General features: G+C 41.9%; 1 protein-coding gene across 1 annotated transcript in view; it reads left to right on the top strand.

Moving 5' to 3' along the window:
* LOC311509903 (protein NLRC3-like) overlaps positions 1-13,599 on the top strand; it is a gene marked incomplete at its 5' end in the record, with an annotated part of 91,511 nt that overhangs the window by 23,775 nt on the left and 54,137 nt on the right. Inside the window, 5 exons of the mRNA XM_084575343.1 lie at positions 1,309-1,425; positions 2,980-3,058; positions 3,204-3,432; positions 3,602-5,417; positions 7,075-7,248. Of these exons, the coding sequence (XP_084431469.1) occupies positions 1,309-1,425; positions 2,980-3,058; positions 3,204-3,432; positions 3,602-5,417; positions 7,075-7,248 (2,415 nt within the window). The remainder of the gene's footprint in view (positions 1-1,308; positions 1,426-2,979; positions 3,059-3,203; positions 3,433-3,601; positions 5,418-7,074; positions 7,249-13,599) is intronic.

Below are 13,599 nucleotides of genomic sequence, written 5' to 3'. Positions count from 1 at the left end.
ATAAAAGTATACTTCAAGTATACTTTTATAAGTAAACTTAAAGTATACTTTTATATACTTAAAACGTTCCAATTTAGCCGGAAGAAGTATTAAATTAGTATACTTTCTAGTACACTACAAGTACATGGTCTGTAGTATACTTACTATACTTATACTTATACTCAAGTATACTTAATAAAATAAACTTCAAGTATACTACTTTTTCCTAAGGGCAGAGTCTGGAGGAGGACTAGTATGAAACTGATCCTCCATTTCTAGTCTCTGCGTGATCAGCGCCAGACCTGCTTCCTAAATATGATTTCAACTTATTTGATTATTTCCATCCATGACACAGTCTTTGATTTGAAATCTGTCTCTAGAAGTTTGATCTGCTTTTCTAACGGGAAGCGCTGAAAGTAACTAAGTACTTTTACTCCAGTTCAACATAGAGACGCTTTCTACATGATAGACACATTTCTATCTAGAATATAGAAGAGTTTAAAACATGGAATGGACATGAGATATGTTGTGTTCATATGTGAATCTATGTCTGATATCTAGAGTTTTCTATCTAGAAGGTAAATCTATTAAAGACTCAAGTGGTGTTTCTTGTCACCTCCTCAGTATATGAATGAAAACATATTAGTGTGAGATTGTGTTTCTCCTGGTCCCACTGTGCTACATATCTGCTGACAAGACACCACAACATGTTACAAGACAGAATACAAAAGGAATAAATGAACAGAAGGTTTACTAGTATATGAAGAATGTGTCTAAAAATATATACAAGATATTTAATGTCTGTATAAAATATAGAAAGTCTATGAACTGAAAGATAGTATAAAATATATACGTTGATCATGATGGACCTGAGTTTGTTGAAAGTCTCAGTGTCAGTGAACGCATCATGTGTGTCCTCCATGGCTTCATCTAGTGGACGGATAGTAGAAGTACAGCAGCTGATGAATAAGAGCCAATGAGTGGAGGATCAGCTGATCTGTTTACAACATGAATGATTAGTGTTTCAGCAGCATGGACCAGAGAGAGGACAGACTGGAGGGACCTGGACCTGGACCTGGACCTGGACCTGGTTCTGGACCTGGACCTGGACCTGGACCTGGACCTGGATCTAGACCTGGATCTGGACCGGGACCTGGATCTGGAGCCAGCTCTGTGTCCTTGAAGAGCGACCGGTCAAAGGAGATTATTACAAAATTTAAACAGAGTCAAAGGTAAGTTATTAATATTTCATCAGAATTAAAGGATTTTAATCAAAGACAATTTTCCTGAATAATTGATCTAATTTAATCAGTGATGTTTTTCTATCAGGACCCGTCAGAGACCAGAGTCTGGTCACCATGAACCCAGCAGTGTGTCCTTGAAGAGCGACTGGTCCAAGGACTTTAATATTGATTTTAAAGGAGGACGTGGTTCTGGTCCAGAGAGGTAAAGTGTCAGTAAATCTGTCTGACTTGAGGAGCTGAGGATAAATAAACGTTGACTTGCTCATGTCTGTTTCATCTCTGCTGCTTAGATGTTGTAGATGTTTCCTCAGAAGATAAACAGATGTTGATCTAAAACAGCACAGACACACTGGAAGAAGAAGATAGACAACATATAGATATACAGTAGAACAATCACTAACTTTATACAAGTCACATGGTTTGAGTAACTTGCTGAATTCTTGCTTATTTTACAAAGATCTTCTAAAATGGCCGACACGGTAAGTGTCAGGCCTTAGAGGAGGAGACAGATAAGAGACTGATCTTTGAAGCAGAGTAGTGTCTTCAGTCTTTAATCAGCTGTGCAGTCTGTTTCCATGGAGACAAGTCTTCATTGTGTTTGACTGTGGACCAGAGAGAGAGAAGATGAGATGTGTCTGAGGAGAGGAGGAGCTAAACTAATGCTAAGCTAACCAGAGTTCATATAGACACAGTCTGCACATTAGTATGAAACACTGAGGAAGAGAGTCAGCAGCTCCACGTCTGAGGCCTCGGCCTGCAGGTCTTCTTCATGGTAGAGACTCAGATGAAACTCATCAGCTGTAACGCTGCAGAGGAAGTGGAGCTGGAGAATAAAAACTCCTGCTTCATCTACGTTCTAGTCTTCATGGACACTCGTGACCTTTGGTTTATTCCTGGAAGAGTGAACATTGTTATGTCCAGAAACTAATCTGAGACAAAGACGTCTGGACTAGAAGACGTTTCTTCCAAGTGTTCAGCTCTAAATGATTGGTGGGGAGTTTAGGTTTTTACCACCTGAAGGTCACATGACTAGAGTCTGTTAATGACCTGATACTCACCTGGACCTGGACCTGGAGGAACCTGTTCTGATGAACCTGGTGGTTCTCTGATGATCCATTAATGTCCAGAGTCTCCTCAGATGTTCAGAACATGTGGACATTGTTGTCCCTTGTCCTTCAGGTGTAGGTGGACAGCTGAGACCTGACCTGAAGACCTTGTTTGAGTCGTAGAGAAGATAAACTCAGGATGAGTTGGGGAGAAGGACATCCAGGCTATTTTGTGTAGACACTTTGTTTCTAAGTGTCCAAAGTTAAAATAGTGAAATATGTTTGAGGAGACAAAGAAACAGCTGATGGCTCTGAGGTGAAGAACATGTGCCTCGCTAGGATTATCATCTCTAACATGATCAGTCAGAGAGTCTGAGGTTTCTTAATGTTTCTGTCTGCTTTGTTTTCTGTGTGGCTGATAATGGCCTGTCAGTCACTCACTGTGGACTGGTGGACGTTTTACAGTCTTCAGTCTCTGGCTCTGGGTTCCTTCTCCAGCTGATTCATCAGGGAGGCAAAGCTTTATGAAACAGCTGTAGACTGAGCTGTTGATGGTCAGTGGGATCAGCAGGACTAGTAAACCTTTACCACTACAGAGACTCATCTGATTCACTCTTCACATCCACATATCACTCCAGGGACATTTACCTTGTGTTTGTCTCTGTGTGGACAGACATGATGAGAGCTAATTGTTGATGATTGGTCCACAGAGTCCACCAGCAGAGCTCAGAGGTTCTCAGTGGTCAGTCTGCCCAGCAGCATCAGACACAGCTGGACTCCATCTTTCTGGTCTGTACATGTACAACAACTATTTTCCATCATCTCCATGCTGCACTTTGTAGACCAGTGGATTGTCAGTGTGTCCAACATGGATCTGATGTTTGTCTCCATGATTTCAGTCTGCTTGTGTCATTCATATGGTATTCTGTTCCAGCTGCTGGAGGACAACATCATGACTTTTGTGAAGAACCAGCTGAAGAAGATCCACAAGGTTCTGAGTCCAGATTACCCAGAATGCTCAGAGAGTCAGAGGGAGGATGAGGAGGTGTTGGAGGGTGAGGATGAAGAGCAGAGGAGGAGCAGCAGAGATTTATTTGTGAAGATCACAATGAACTTCCTGAGGAGAATGAAGCAGGAGGAGCTGGCTGACTGTCTGCAGAGCAGTAAGAGGATTTCTCTAAACATTGAAGCTGCTGGAGAAATGGGACATTTACTAATGTCTCCAGAGATGAACCAAGATATATTCACACACTCATCCTTTAGAGCAAAGCTATGTTGGCATATTTACTGGAGAGTTTATTCATTCATCTTATTTCTTTTTTCTTCATTCAGGACTTGTTGCTCATCAAGTTTGTGGACGTAAAGTTAAATCTGCTCTGAAGGAGAAGTTCCAGTCTGTGTTTGAGGGGATTGCTAAAGCAGGAAACTCAACCCTTCTGAATGAGATCTACACAGAGCTCTACATCACAGAGGGAGGGACTGCAGAGGTCAATGATGAACATGAGGTCAGACAGATTGAAACAGCATCCAGGAAACCACACAGACCAGAAACAACCATCAGACAAGAAGACCTCTTTAAAGCCTCACCTGGAAGACATGGACCAATCAGAAGAGTGATGACAAAGGGAGTGGCTGGCATTGGGAAAACAGTCTTAACACAGAAGTTCACTCTGGACTGGGCTGAAGACAAAGCCAACCAGGACATCCTCTTCATATTTCCATTGACTTTCAGAGAGCTGAATGTGTTGAAAGAGAGAAAGTTCAGCTTGGTGGAACTTGTTCATCACTTCTTTACTGAAACCAAAGAAGCAGGAATCTGCAGCTTTGAAGAGTTCCAGGTTGTGTTCATCTTTGACGGTCTGGATGAGTGTCGACTTCCTCTGGACTTCCACAACACTGAGATCCTGACTGATGTTACAGAGTCCACCTCAGTGGATGTGCTGCTGACAAACCTCATCAGGGGGAAACTGCTTCCCCCTGCTCGCCTCTGGATAACCACACGACCTGCAGCAGCCAATCAGATCCCTCCTGAGTGTGTTGACATGGTGACAGAGGTCAGAGGGTTCACTGACCCCCAGAAGGAGGAGTACTTCAGGAAGAGATTCAGAGATGAGGAGCAGGCCAGCAGGATCATCTCCCACATCAAGACATCACGAAGCCTCCACATCATGTGTCACATCCCAGTCTTCTGCTGGATCACTGCTACAGTTCTGGAGGATGTGTTGGAAACCAGAGAGGGAGGAGAGCTGCCCAAGACCCTGACTGAGATGTACATCCACTTCCTGGTGGTTCAGACCAAAGTGAAGAAGGTCAAGTATGATGGAGGAGCTGAGACAGATCCACACTGGAGTCCAGAGAGCAGGAAGATGATTGAGTCTCTGGGAAAACTGGCTTTTGATCAGCTGCTGAAAGGAAACCTGATCTTCTATGAATCAGACCTGACAGAGTGTGGCATCGATATCAGAGCAGCCTCAGTGTACTCAGGAGTGTTCACACAGATCTTTAAAGAGGAGAGAGGACTGTACCAGGACAAGGTGTTCTGCTTCGTCCATCTGAGCATTCAGGAGTTTCTGGCTGCAGTCTACATGATCCACTGTTACACCAACAGGAAGACAGAGGTGCTGGAGGACTTCCTGGGAAGAAACTACAATAAGTCACCTCTGGATGAATTTCTGAACAGAGTCATGATTAAATCCCTGAAGAGTAAAAATGGTCACCTGGACCTGTTAGTTCGCTTCCTTCATGGCCTGACTCTGAAGTCCAACCAGAGACTCTTAGGAGGACTCCTGAGTGAGACAGTGTCTCTCTGGAGACTCTTTGGAGATCTGCTGAGTCAGACACAGAATAGTCCAGTCATCAACAACCTGAAGAAGATGAACACTGGTAAAATCTCTCCTGACAGAAGCATCAACATCTTCCACTGTCTGATGGAGATGAACGACCTCTCAGTTCATCAGGAGATCCAAGAGTTCCTGAAGTCAGAGAACAGATCAGAGAAGGAACTCTCTGAGATCCACTGCTCAGCTCTGGCCTACATGCTGCAGATGTCAGAGGAGGTTCTGGATGAGTTGAACCTGAATCAGTACAACACATCAGAGGAGGGACGACGGAGACTGATCCCAGCTGTGAGGAACTGCAGAAAGGCCGAGTGAGTCCTGATGTGATCATTAACAGAATCAATCAGTGGAGATTAGTAGTTTAGTTCTTCAGACGTTCTCATTCTTCTTCAAACAGTGTTCCACTTGTTGACTGCAAACTCACAGTCAGTTGTATTTAGTCCCAGATGTTCTCCAGCTGTTTAAAGCTGTTCTTCTAGTTATTGACTCTTTTCTTTCTATTTCTCTGTCTTCTTATTCTCTCCATCAGTAAGTTAGTTTAGCTGAAGCAGCCTCTGAGGCCTCACGTTACAATGATGAGAGGATATTGAAGGCTGTTTCTAGAGTACAGAATAATCCTGAAGTCAGTGAAGTGGCTCCACATCAACATCTATCTAAAGCTTGTTAAGATCAACATGAGCCACCGTAAACTACTGATCATCCCACACAGAGACTGACCCATCAATGGAGCATTTTATTGACTGAGTTCAACGTTTCATTTTAAGGAGAGAAGTCCAGTCACATGGTCTTGTTTTTACGTCTTTCTTTCTATTTGTTTCCTGTCTTGTTGCTGTAGAGAAGAGTTGAAGTAGGAAATGCTCAGAGGTCTGAATATATAAGAGCAGAACGGTAGAAGTCTGACTTGTTAAAGAGATCTGAAACACACAAAGGTCAGAGTTTAGTTTGACAGATAAAACCCTGAGAACATCTTTGTGATGACTTGATGGTGAAAAGAATTCAACCTGATTGTTTGTTCATTCTGTTTGTGCTGAACAACTAAAGTTGAGCCAGTCCTGTGTCCTCCACATGGAAATATTTCACCATGTTCATACTGAATGATGTCCATGTCTGAGGTTGTCAAGTGATGGGTTTCATTTGTGTTGGACTAAAGACTAAATGTTCCACTTGTGGACTGAAGCTGACGGCAGCAGGTCGACAGCAGAGATCATCTTTCCAACTGGAACTGTTCACTGAGCTGAACTCAGTCAAAAGATCCAGAGTCCATTAAACAGTGAAGACAGTCCAGATGTTTGTCTCATCCAGATGTCCTCATGATGGGATCAGATTAGGGTTGCCAACCGTCCCTTGAAAAACGGAATCGTCCCGTATTTAGAAACAAAAGTACGCGTTCCGTATTGAGCTGAAACAGGACGCACTTTGTCCCGTATTACCGTGAGAATCCAAAATAGTGTAAAATGTCAATGGAATGAATGAATAACAGGACGCTTTATATGAACAGTTACGGTAAACTTATTCCCAGGCCGTCTCCTGCTCTGTGACCAATGAGCTGACAGCAGGAATCCCTCTCATCTCATTGGTCGAGGTACTGTTGCTTGTGAAGAAGATACCAGAAGACAACAAAGCAACAACTTTTCCTCACACTTTCTGTTTGCACTTTTCTTATTGTACTATTACAAGAGGAATGTTCTGCTTTCTATTGTTTTATATTAATTTATACAGTTTTAAGTTCAGCAGGACAGGTTTCTGTTTTATTCTGTTCATCTGCACATTCAACTAAACAAAGGTCTGAGAGAGATGATGAGAATGATTGTTTCCTGTCAAACACAGTCAGAGAAGATGAGCTGAACCACTGATGTGGAGACAAAATGTCCAACAGGATGTGTCCAACTGTCCACTCATCAAACCCATCATGTTCATAGAAATGTCTTCTTCCATTATAACAGATTTTATTTATTTGTCTCATGACAGACTTTCTAACTGTGGACTCTCAGAGAGTCACTGTGAAGTCGTGGCCTCAGCTCTGAAGTCCAACCCCTCCCATCTGAAACATCTGGACCTGAGTGGAAACAACCTGGAGGATTCAGGAGTGAAGCATCTGTCTGCTGGACTGGAGAGTCCAAACTGTAAACTGGAGACTCTGATGTGAGTTTTCATTTATTTTCTTCTCAGGCTTCTGAAGAATGGAGATCCAGTTTAGATGAGTTCTCTTGTCAGGACTGTCAGATAGAAAAGGAGCTCAAAGAGTTTAAATGAAGGAGCATCATGTTCCTGAACATCAGCAGGTATCTCCTCAGTCATCAGACGTGCACAGGTACGGGCTATTGTTGCTCTGGAAACAGCCCGTTTGCCCTTAGTAGCTGAGCTGCCCCTCTGGAGAGAGTGCCTTTTTGTTTTTTGTTGTTGTGTCTACATCAATACAATGAGCCCATAACTGGTAAAGTAGAAGTGTTCATTCATTCATTCATCAGCTGTAACAGCTTGTTCCTGTGGTTGAACAGGAAGTGATAACGTGATCACCAGAGGTGGGAAGTAACGAAGTACAAATACTTTGTTACTGTACTTAAGTAGATTTTTCAGGTGTCTGTACTTTACTTGAGTATTTCTTTTTCTGATGACTTTTTACTTTTACTACATTTGTACACAAATATCTGTACTTTCTACTCCTTACATTGTAAAAACAGGCTCGTTACTTTTTTAACCTCCTCGGATGACAAGACGTAAAAGACGTGACATGATGGGACATGACTAGAGCATCGGACTAGAGAAGGAAAGTCAATGATGTGCTCATAAAATGAGCGGCCTGTTGGTGATACCTGTTGACCTGATGCTGATGCTGAAGGTGCCTGTTATCAATCCATGGAAATTCACAGGGGACTGACAAACTGAGCCTAGAATTAGACCAGTCGCTTCATATTTAGTAAAAAGGTGATCTATGCACATGAACACAGTTCTAAAGATAAATACCCTCTGATACCCTCCATCAGCTCTACACCTGTGTTCCTGTGTTCTTCTTCTACTGGGTTGAACAGGCAGCCTGTTGACAGCGTTGCCAAGTCAGCTTATTATAAGTGACTTTGGGCTTGTTTTCCTGTAAAGTCTCTTACAAATATTGGTAGTCACAGGTCGTGTTTTTTTTGGGTCTTGTTTCTAAAGTGTAGTTGCTTATTTAGGCTTGTTCCCAGATCCATAATAAATTGTCAAGCAGATATTTTCATTATGTACGGAAGCCCTAAACGGCCATGCATTCATACATTTTATTTCCTCCGTTTTCCCGAGATAACGATGTGCTGCCTTAAAATGTTAAAATGTTAAGTTAAATAAGTTAATAATTGAGCAGGTTAAAAGTCTAAAAAGTCTATATTTCTTGGTTTAGAGAAACCGCGTCAGAGTGAGAGCTCCTTTCTTTGGTTTAGAGAAACCGCGTTGGTGTGAGCGCTCTTTCATTTCATTTCCAGCTATGTTGTGCCGTGTTGTGTTTACCTGCTGCATGCGCCGCTGAGTCGAGTTAGCTCAGAAGAGCAAAGCAGACGCTAATCATTATTGTTGTGTGTTGTCGACGCTTTTGCCTTGGAAAATAATTATCTGTAAGTGTTACTGTATATGTAGGCAGTTGTTAAATGCTTGTGTATTTTTGTGAGGAATGTTTGATGGAGACTTCATTTCTTATGTTGGCGAAAAACGTACTTTGCTAGCTTTCAGCAGATGCTAACTCATTCATTTTGTCTTGATTAGAGATGCTAATTGAAATGTACTTATACATTGCTTTGCTTGTTCAGTGTTTAACAGTTGTGTTTCTATCTGTAATAATTTTCAGTTTTACGGGAGAAAAAATAACAAAGAGGACTTCATTAAAGGACGAGAAAAGTCCAGCCTTGTTGTTTATTGAAGGACTTTCATTCGTTAGCTGACTGTCTAGCTGTGCACAAGCATACGCACTGCGAGGGCAGTACAAACGAGATAACTTCATTTGTTTTCCCGAGATAATGATATAATTAATTCTTGATCTGGAGATGATGACAGTGTGATAGGTGTCTATTGTCTGTAATAGCAAGGCATAATGCTATTTCAGCCTGTGTCAGGCCTTGATTGAAAAGATATGTGACGCGGTTATCAATATGCTCCTGCTCCTCTGACATTGCTGCACTGAATGATGTTTCCTGCAATGATTTAATATAGCCTACTACAATATTGTTTTGTTTTCTCGAGATCTCGAATTAATTATATCGTTATCTCGGGAAAACAAAGCTTCATTATCACGAGATCTCGAGAAAATGATCCCGTTATCTCGGGAAAACGGAGGAAATAAAATGTATGAATGCATGGCTGTTAAGGGCTTCCGTAATTAACTAATAATAACTATATACATAGGCCTATACAATATAAGGAGAATTAATTAGTAACCCTGTTAAATTTAATGATGTAATAATTGGCCAATTTTACAAAACTGGGCTTCCCCTATTTGAAAGACCAGCAGCCGCCACTGGTACGAGCCAATCAGAGGCAGAGCAGGACAATCTGTTTGTTTCTAGTTAGGACGTTTAATTGAAAATACACGTGGATGATGGTGGGCTTTAGGAGAGGTTTTGAGGAACAAATGCCCGGGACAAAGTGGTTGAAATACGGGAAGAAATATATCAAAGACTGGGAGAAATATAAAGTTCCTGAAGCTCAGGGAGAGAAAACATAAATAAACTGTGAACCGTGGGCTTGTTTTCACAGGCCTGGTTGCTTATTTGTCTCACGAGATCTGGCAACACAGCTGTTGATCAGTTTGAGCTCTGCTGCCACCTAGTGACTGGAGGCTTGTGTATCGTTCAAGCATCAATAAAGACACTAATACTGACCCCCCAGTTTACAACGTTAGCAATGCTATGAGAACACACCGTTTTGATAGTTTATAGCTATCGCTAGCTAGCTCTCGGTTTAAAAACCGGGGGCGCTGGTGAGAAGCTCATGGAGTAGATGTGCTTTCAGGGGGCTCTTCCGTGCCAGTGGTAAAATTATTATTTTGACAGTCTTATACATAATTTCATCAGCCTCTGGAGAAACTGTGAACACTGGGGGCTTAACCAGTTATGTTTATGCAACGACATGCCGAAGAAGTCGCCCAAAAACGTCGAGTGGCCTGGACCTTCCTCAGCTTCTGCTAACGTTGATGCTAACAGTGCTAGCGGTAGCCGGCTAGGTCATGATTCAGGCGACAGCGACACTGAACATTTGCCTTTAATCTGGGAGAAAGTTTCTGTCAAGATCCTTGAACATATCAACGGCAGGTTTGATAAATTAGAGCAAACACTAGAGGTGGTGCAGAGCTCTCAAAGAGAACTACTGGAGAAGGTTGAAACGGTGGAAGCGAGTTCTGGATCATGAGAACCACATAACCTGCTTGGAGAAGACGGTCTCTGGCCTGAAGGACGAGAACAACGCGCTCAAGTTCAAAATGGATGACCTTGAAGGCCGGTCCCGTCACAACAATATTAAGATTATCAGCATTCCTGAGCATGAAGAGGGGGTAAACCAACAGAATTCATCGAGGCATTAATTACGAAGCTTTTCAGAGAAGACGTCGTTGGGTCACCGGTGGTTATCGACCGGGCGCACCGGACCCTGCGGCCGCCGCCCACAGCTGGAGCTGAGCCTCGCTAAGCCATCATCACCAGGGTCCACTTCTATCGGGAGAAGGAGCTCATACTTGGCCTCCGGAGGGAACGACAACTGGAGTACAAAGGCAACAAGGTGCTTATTTTCCCGGACTACACGCCCGATGTGATGCAGCAGCAGCGTGGATACACCGAGGCCCTGGGGATGCTGCGGGAGACAGAGAAAGGGAACGATGGCCGGCCAGCCGGGGTTTTTTGGTAGAAGAAGAAGAGAAGACATTTGGAAAAACTTTAAATACATAGAAGTGGAAAATAAAACCGAATGTCTTGTGGTGAAAGATAGGGAGAAGTGCGGCCACAAAATCGCAGGGAAGAACACAACAAACTTGAAGAGACATCTCAAGGCATTACATAAAGAAATTGAGGTAAGTCAAGACATTAACGTAACGTTACTTTCTATTTTAGAAAGCTCATGCCAACTCATGAGGCTGTGGTGAATGTGTCTCATTTTAACGTTAGCCTGGAGCTGAAAATGAGTGAGCCAAACGTATGTGACTAGCCTTTGCACTTGACTAAATGTAGACTAAATGTCATCAGTTTTCGTTGACTAAAACTAGACGAAAATAGTCATGGATGGACTAAAATAAGACTGACTAAAAAAATGCTCAGACTTTTAGTTGACTGAAACTTGACTAGACTAAAAAGAGTATGAACATGACTAAAACTAATAAAATCTAAAATGACAGCTTGACACAAAGACTAGACTAAAACTAAAATTAAAACAGGCCGCCAAAAACAACACTACTCAGTGGTAGGATAAAGTACACAGGCTGCTGTTTTATCTCTTGACGCCCAGAAGACATTTGATCAGATCGAATGGCCGTACATGCTGAAGACACTGAAGTAATTTGGATTTGGAGAAATTTTGATTGAATGGGTGAAAATAATTGACCTTAAACCAGTATCTTCTATTCTCACTAATTCAGACACATCTCAGCCCTTTGAGTTACAGCGGGGTGTGAGGCAGGGCGTCCCTCTTTCTCCTCTTCTTTCTGATATCACCTTGGAACCACTTGCTATAGGTATAAGAGGTCACCCAGGTATTCATGGTGTAAAGTTTGGTGATGCTGAAAGCCTTGTTAATCTGTATGCTGATGATTTATTGATTTGTTTATCAGACCCAATGGTCTCAGTTCCCAACCTCCTGGATTATAGAAAATCATTTAGTAGATTGTCTGGGACACAGTTAACTGGGACAAGTGTGAGTTCATGCCATTGACTAACATGTGTCCTACTTTCTTGAAATCTTTGCCATTTAAATGAGCTACTACTCATATTAATTATCTTGGCCTTAAGATCTCCAGAAACCCCAAACTTTTACTGGAATTGAATTCTTTGGACATGGTGGATGAACTTAAAGCCAGTATTAGAAACTGGAAGTTGCTCCCTCTCTCAATGATTGGCTGCATTAATGCCATTAAAATGGTTGCACTTCCAAGGTTCTTGTATCTCTTTCAAAACCTCCCTGTTTATTTACCATTACATTTTTTAAACAACTAATCCAATGTACAGAAGTGTTCTATGAACTCCAGATATCAGTTCATTCAGTTTAAAGTCATACATAGACTGCATTATTCCAAAACTAAACTTAATAGAATATGTGGATCAGTGTCTTCCATGTGTCATAGATGTAACAGAGCTGAAGGTTCACTCTCACATTTGTTCTGGTACTGCCCAGCACTGGACAACCTTTGGAGCGACATATTTAACTGGTTCTCTAGGCAATATAAAATAAATATTCAACCGGACTGTAACCTGGCTATCTTTGGTTCTTCTGGAAGGATATCAACCCTCCCTTCCCACTGTGAGCAGGTTCTCAAAACGGGCACGGTAGCAGCCAAAGAACTGATTTTACTTCATTGGAAGTCTCCATCAGCGCCTTGCTTTAAGAGGTGGCTCCATGAAATGGTTTTTGTTTCTAGGATGGAACAGATTCACCTTAGCAGATGGAGTGCACCAACTTTTTAGGAGAAGGCATGGAAGCCATTTTGGCCTTACTTGATGAGACCTAAATGAACAGTCTGTGAATTAGACTGCAATGTGGTGGTGGTTTACGTGTGTAACCTAACCTGTTAGCTGTCATACCTCAATCATTTCATTCCTGTGTTGTCATTGGTTATCAAAGTCATGAGCCCATCAGAGTCAATGAATTGTGTAAGTGAGGGACTAATGGTGCAGGTTAGTGTGATGTGTAGTGAGCATGCAACAAGAGAGACAGACGCTATGGACCAGAGAGCTAAGACGGAGGCATGGTGGTGTGGGGAGCATTTAAGTTTAGTGGTGGAGGTTGACTACTCGTTGGTCCTGATATAAACTTCTGTGTGACCTGAAGAGGTGAATATGATGCGTCTGCTTGTATCTTGTTCTATATCTAACTGTTCTAGTGTAAAGGGTTAGGGTTAGAGTTCTAGTTTTCAGGCCCCACCGCACACAAGCTTCATCAACAGGCCTGCAACGGTTCAAATCTCATTAATAGAGTGTGTTTTATAAATGAATGTGTGTGGGCCACAGGTTAATATTGAGTTTAGAGTTGTGAATTAAAGCACACTGTTTTAAAGGTGACTTGAAGATCCTAAAGAGATCAGAGTTAGTTTGAAGAGCATCTTACAAATAGTTTGGTCTTGAAGTTAAAGGAAAGGTGTGAAAGCAAGAGAACCTGAGAATTTTATTTTGAAAACCTCTTTATTTACATATTGCATTTTATTTTTACTGGACAATCAAAACCTTTACATTTTATTTCATTTAGTAAATAAATACCTGAGGAGGAGGATTATTGCATTTAAAGTAGAGTTGTGGTCATTTATTAAAGTAACCTATATTATTAGAGTTACAT

Source organism: Chelon labrosus (assembly GCF_963514085.1).
Source record: "Chelon labrosus genome assembly, contig: SCAFFOLD_31, whole genome shotgun sequence".
NCBI lineage: Eukaryota > Metazoa > Chordata > Actinopteri > Mugiliformes > Mugilidae > Chelon > Chelon labrosus.
The sequence above is the reverse complement of the archived record's forward strand: the minus strand, read 5'-3'. Positions and strand labels throughout refer to the sequence as shown.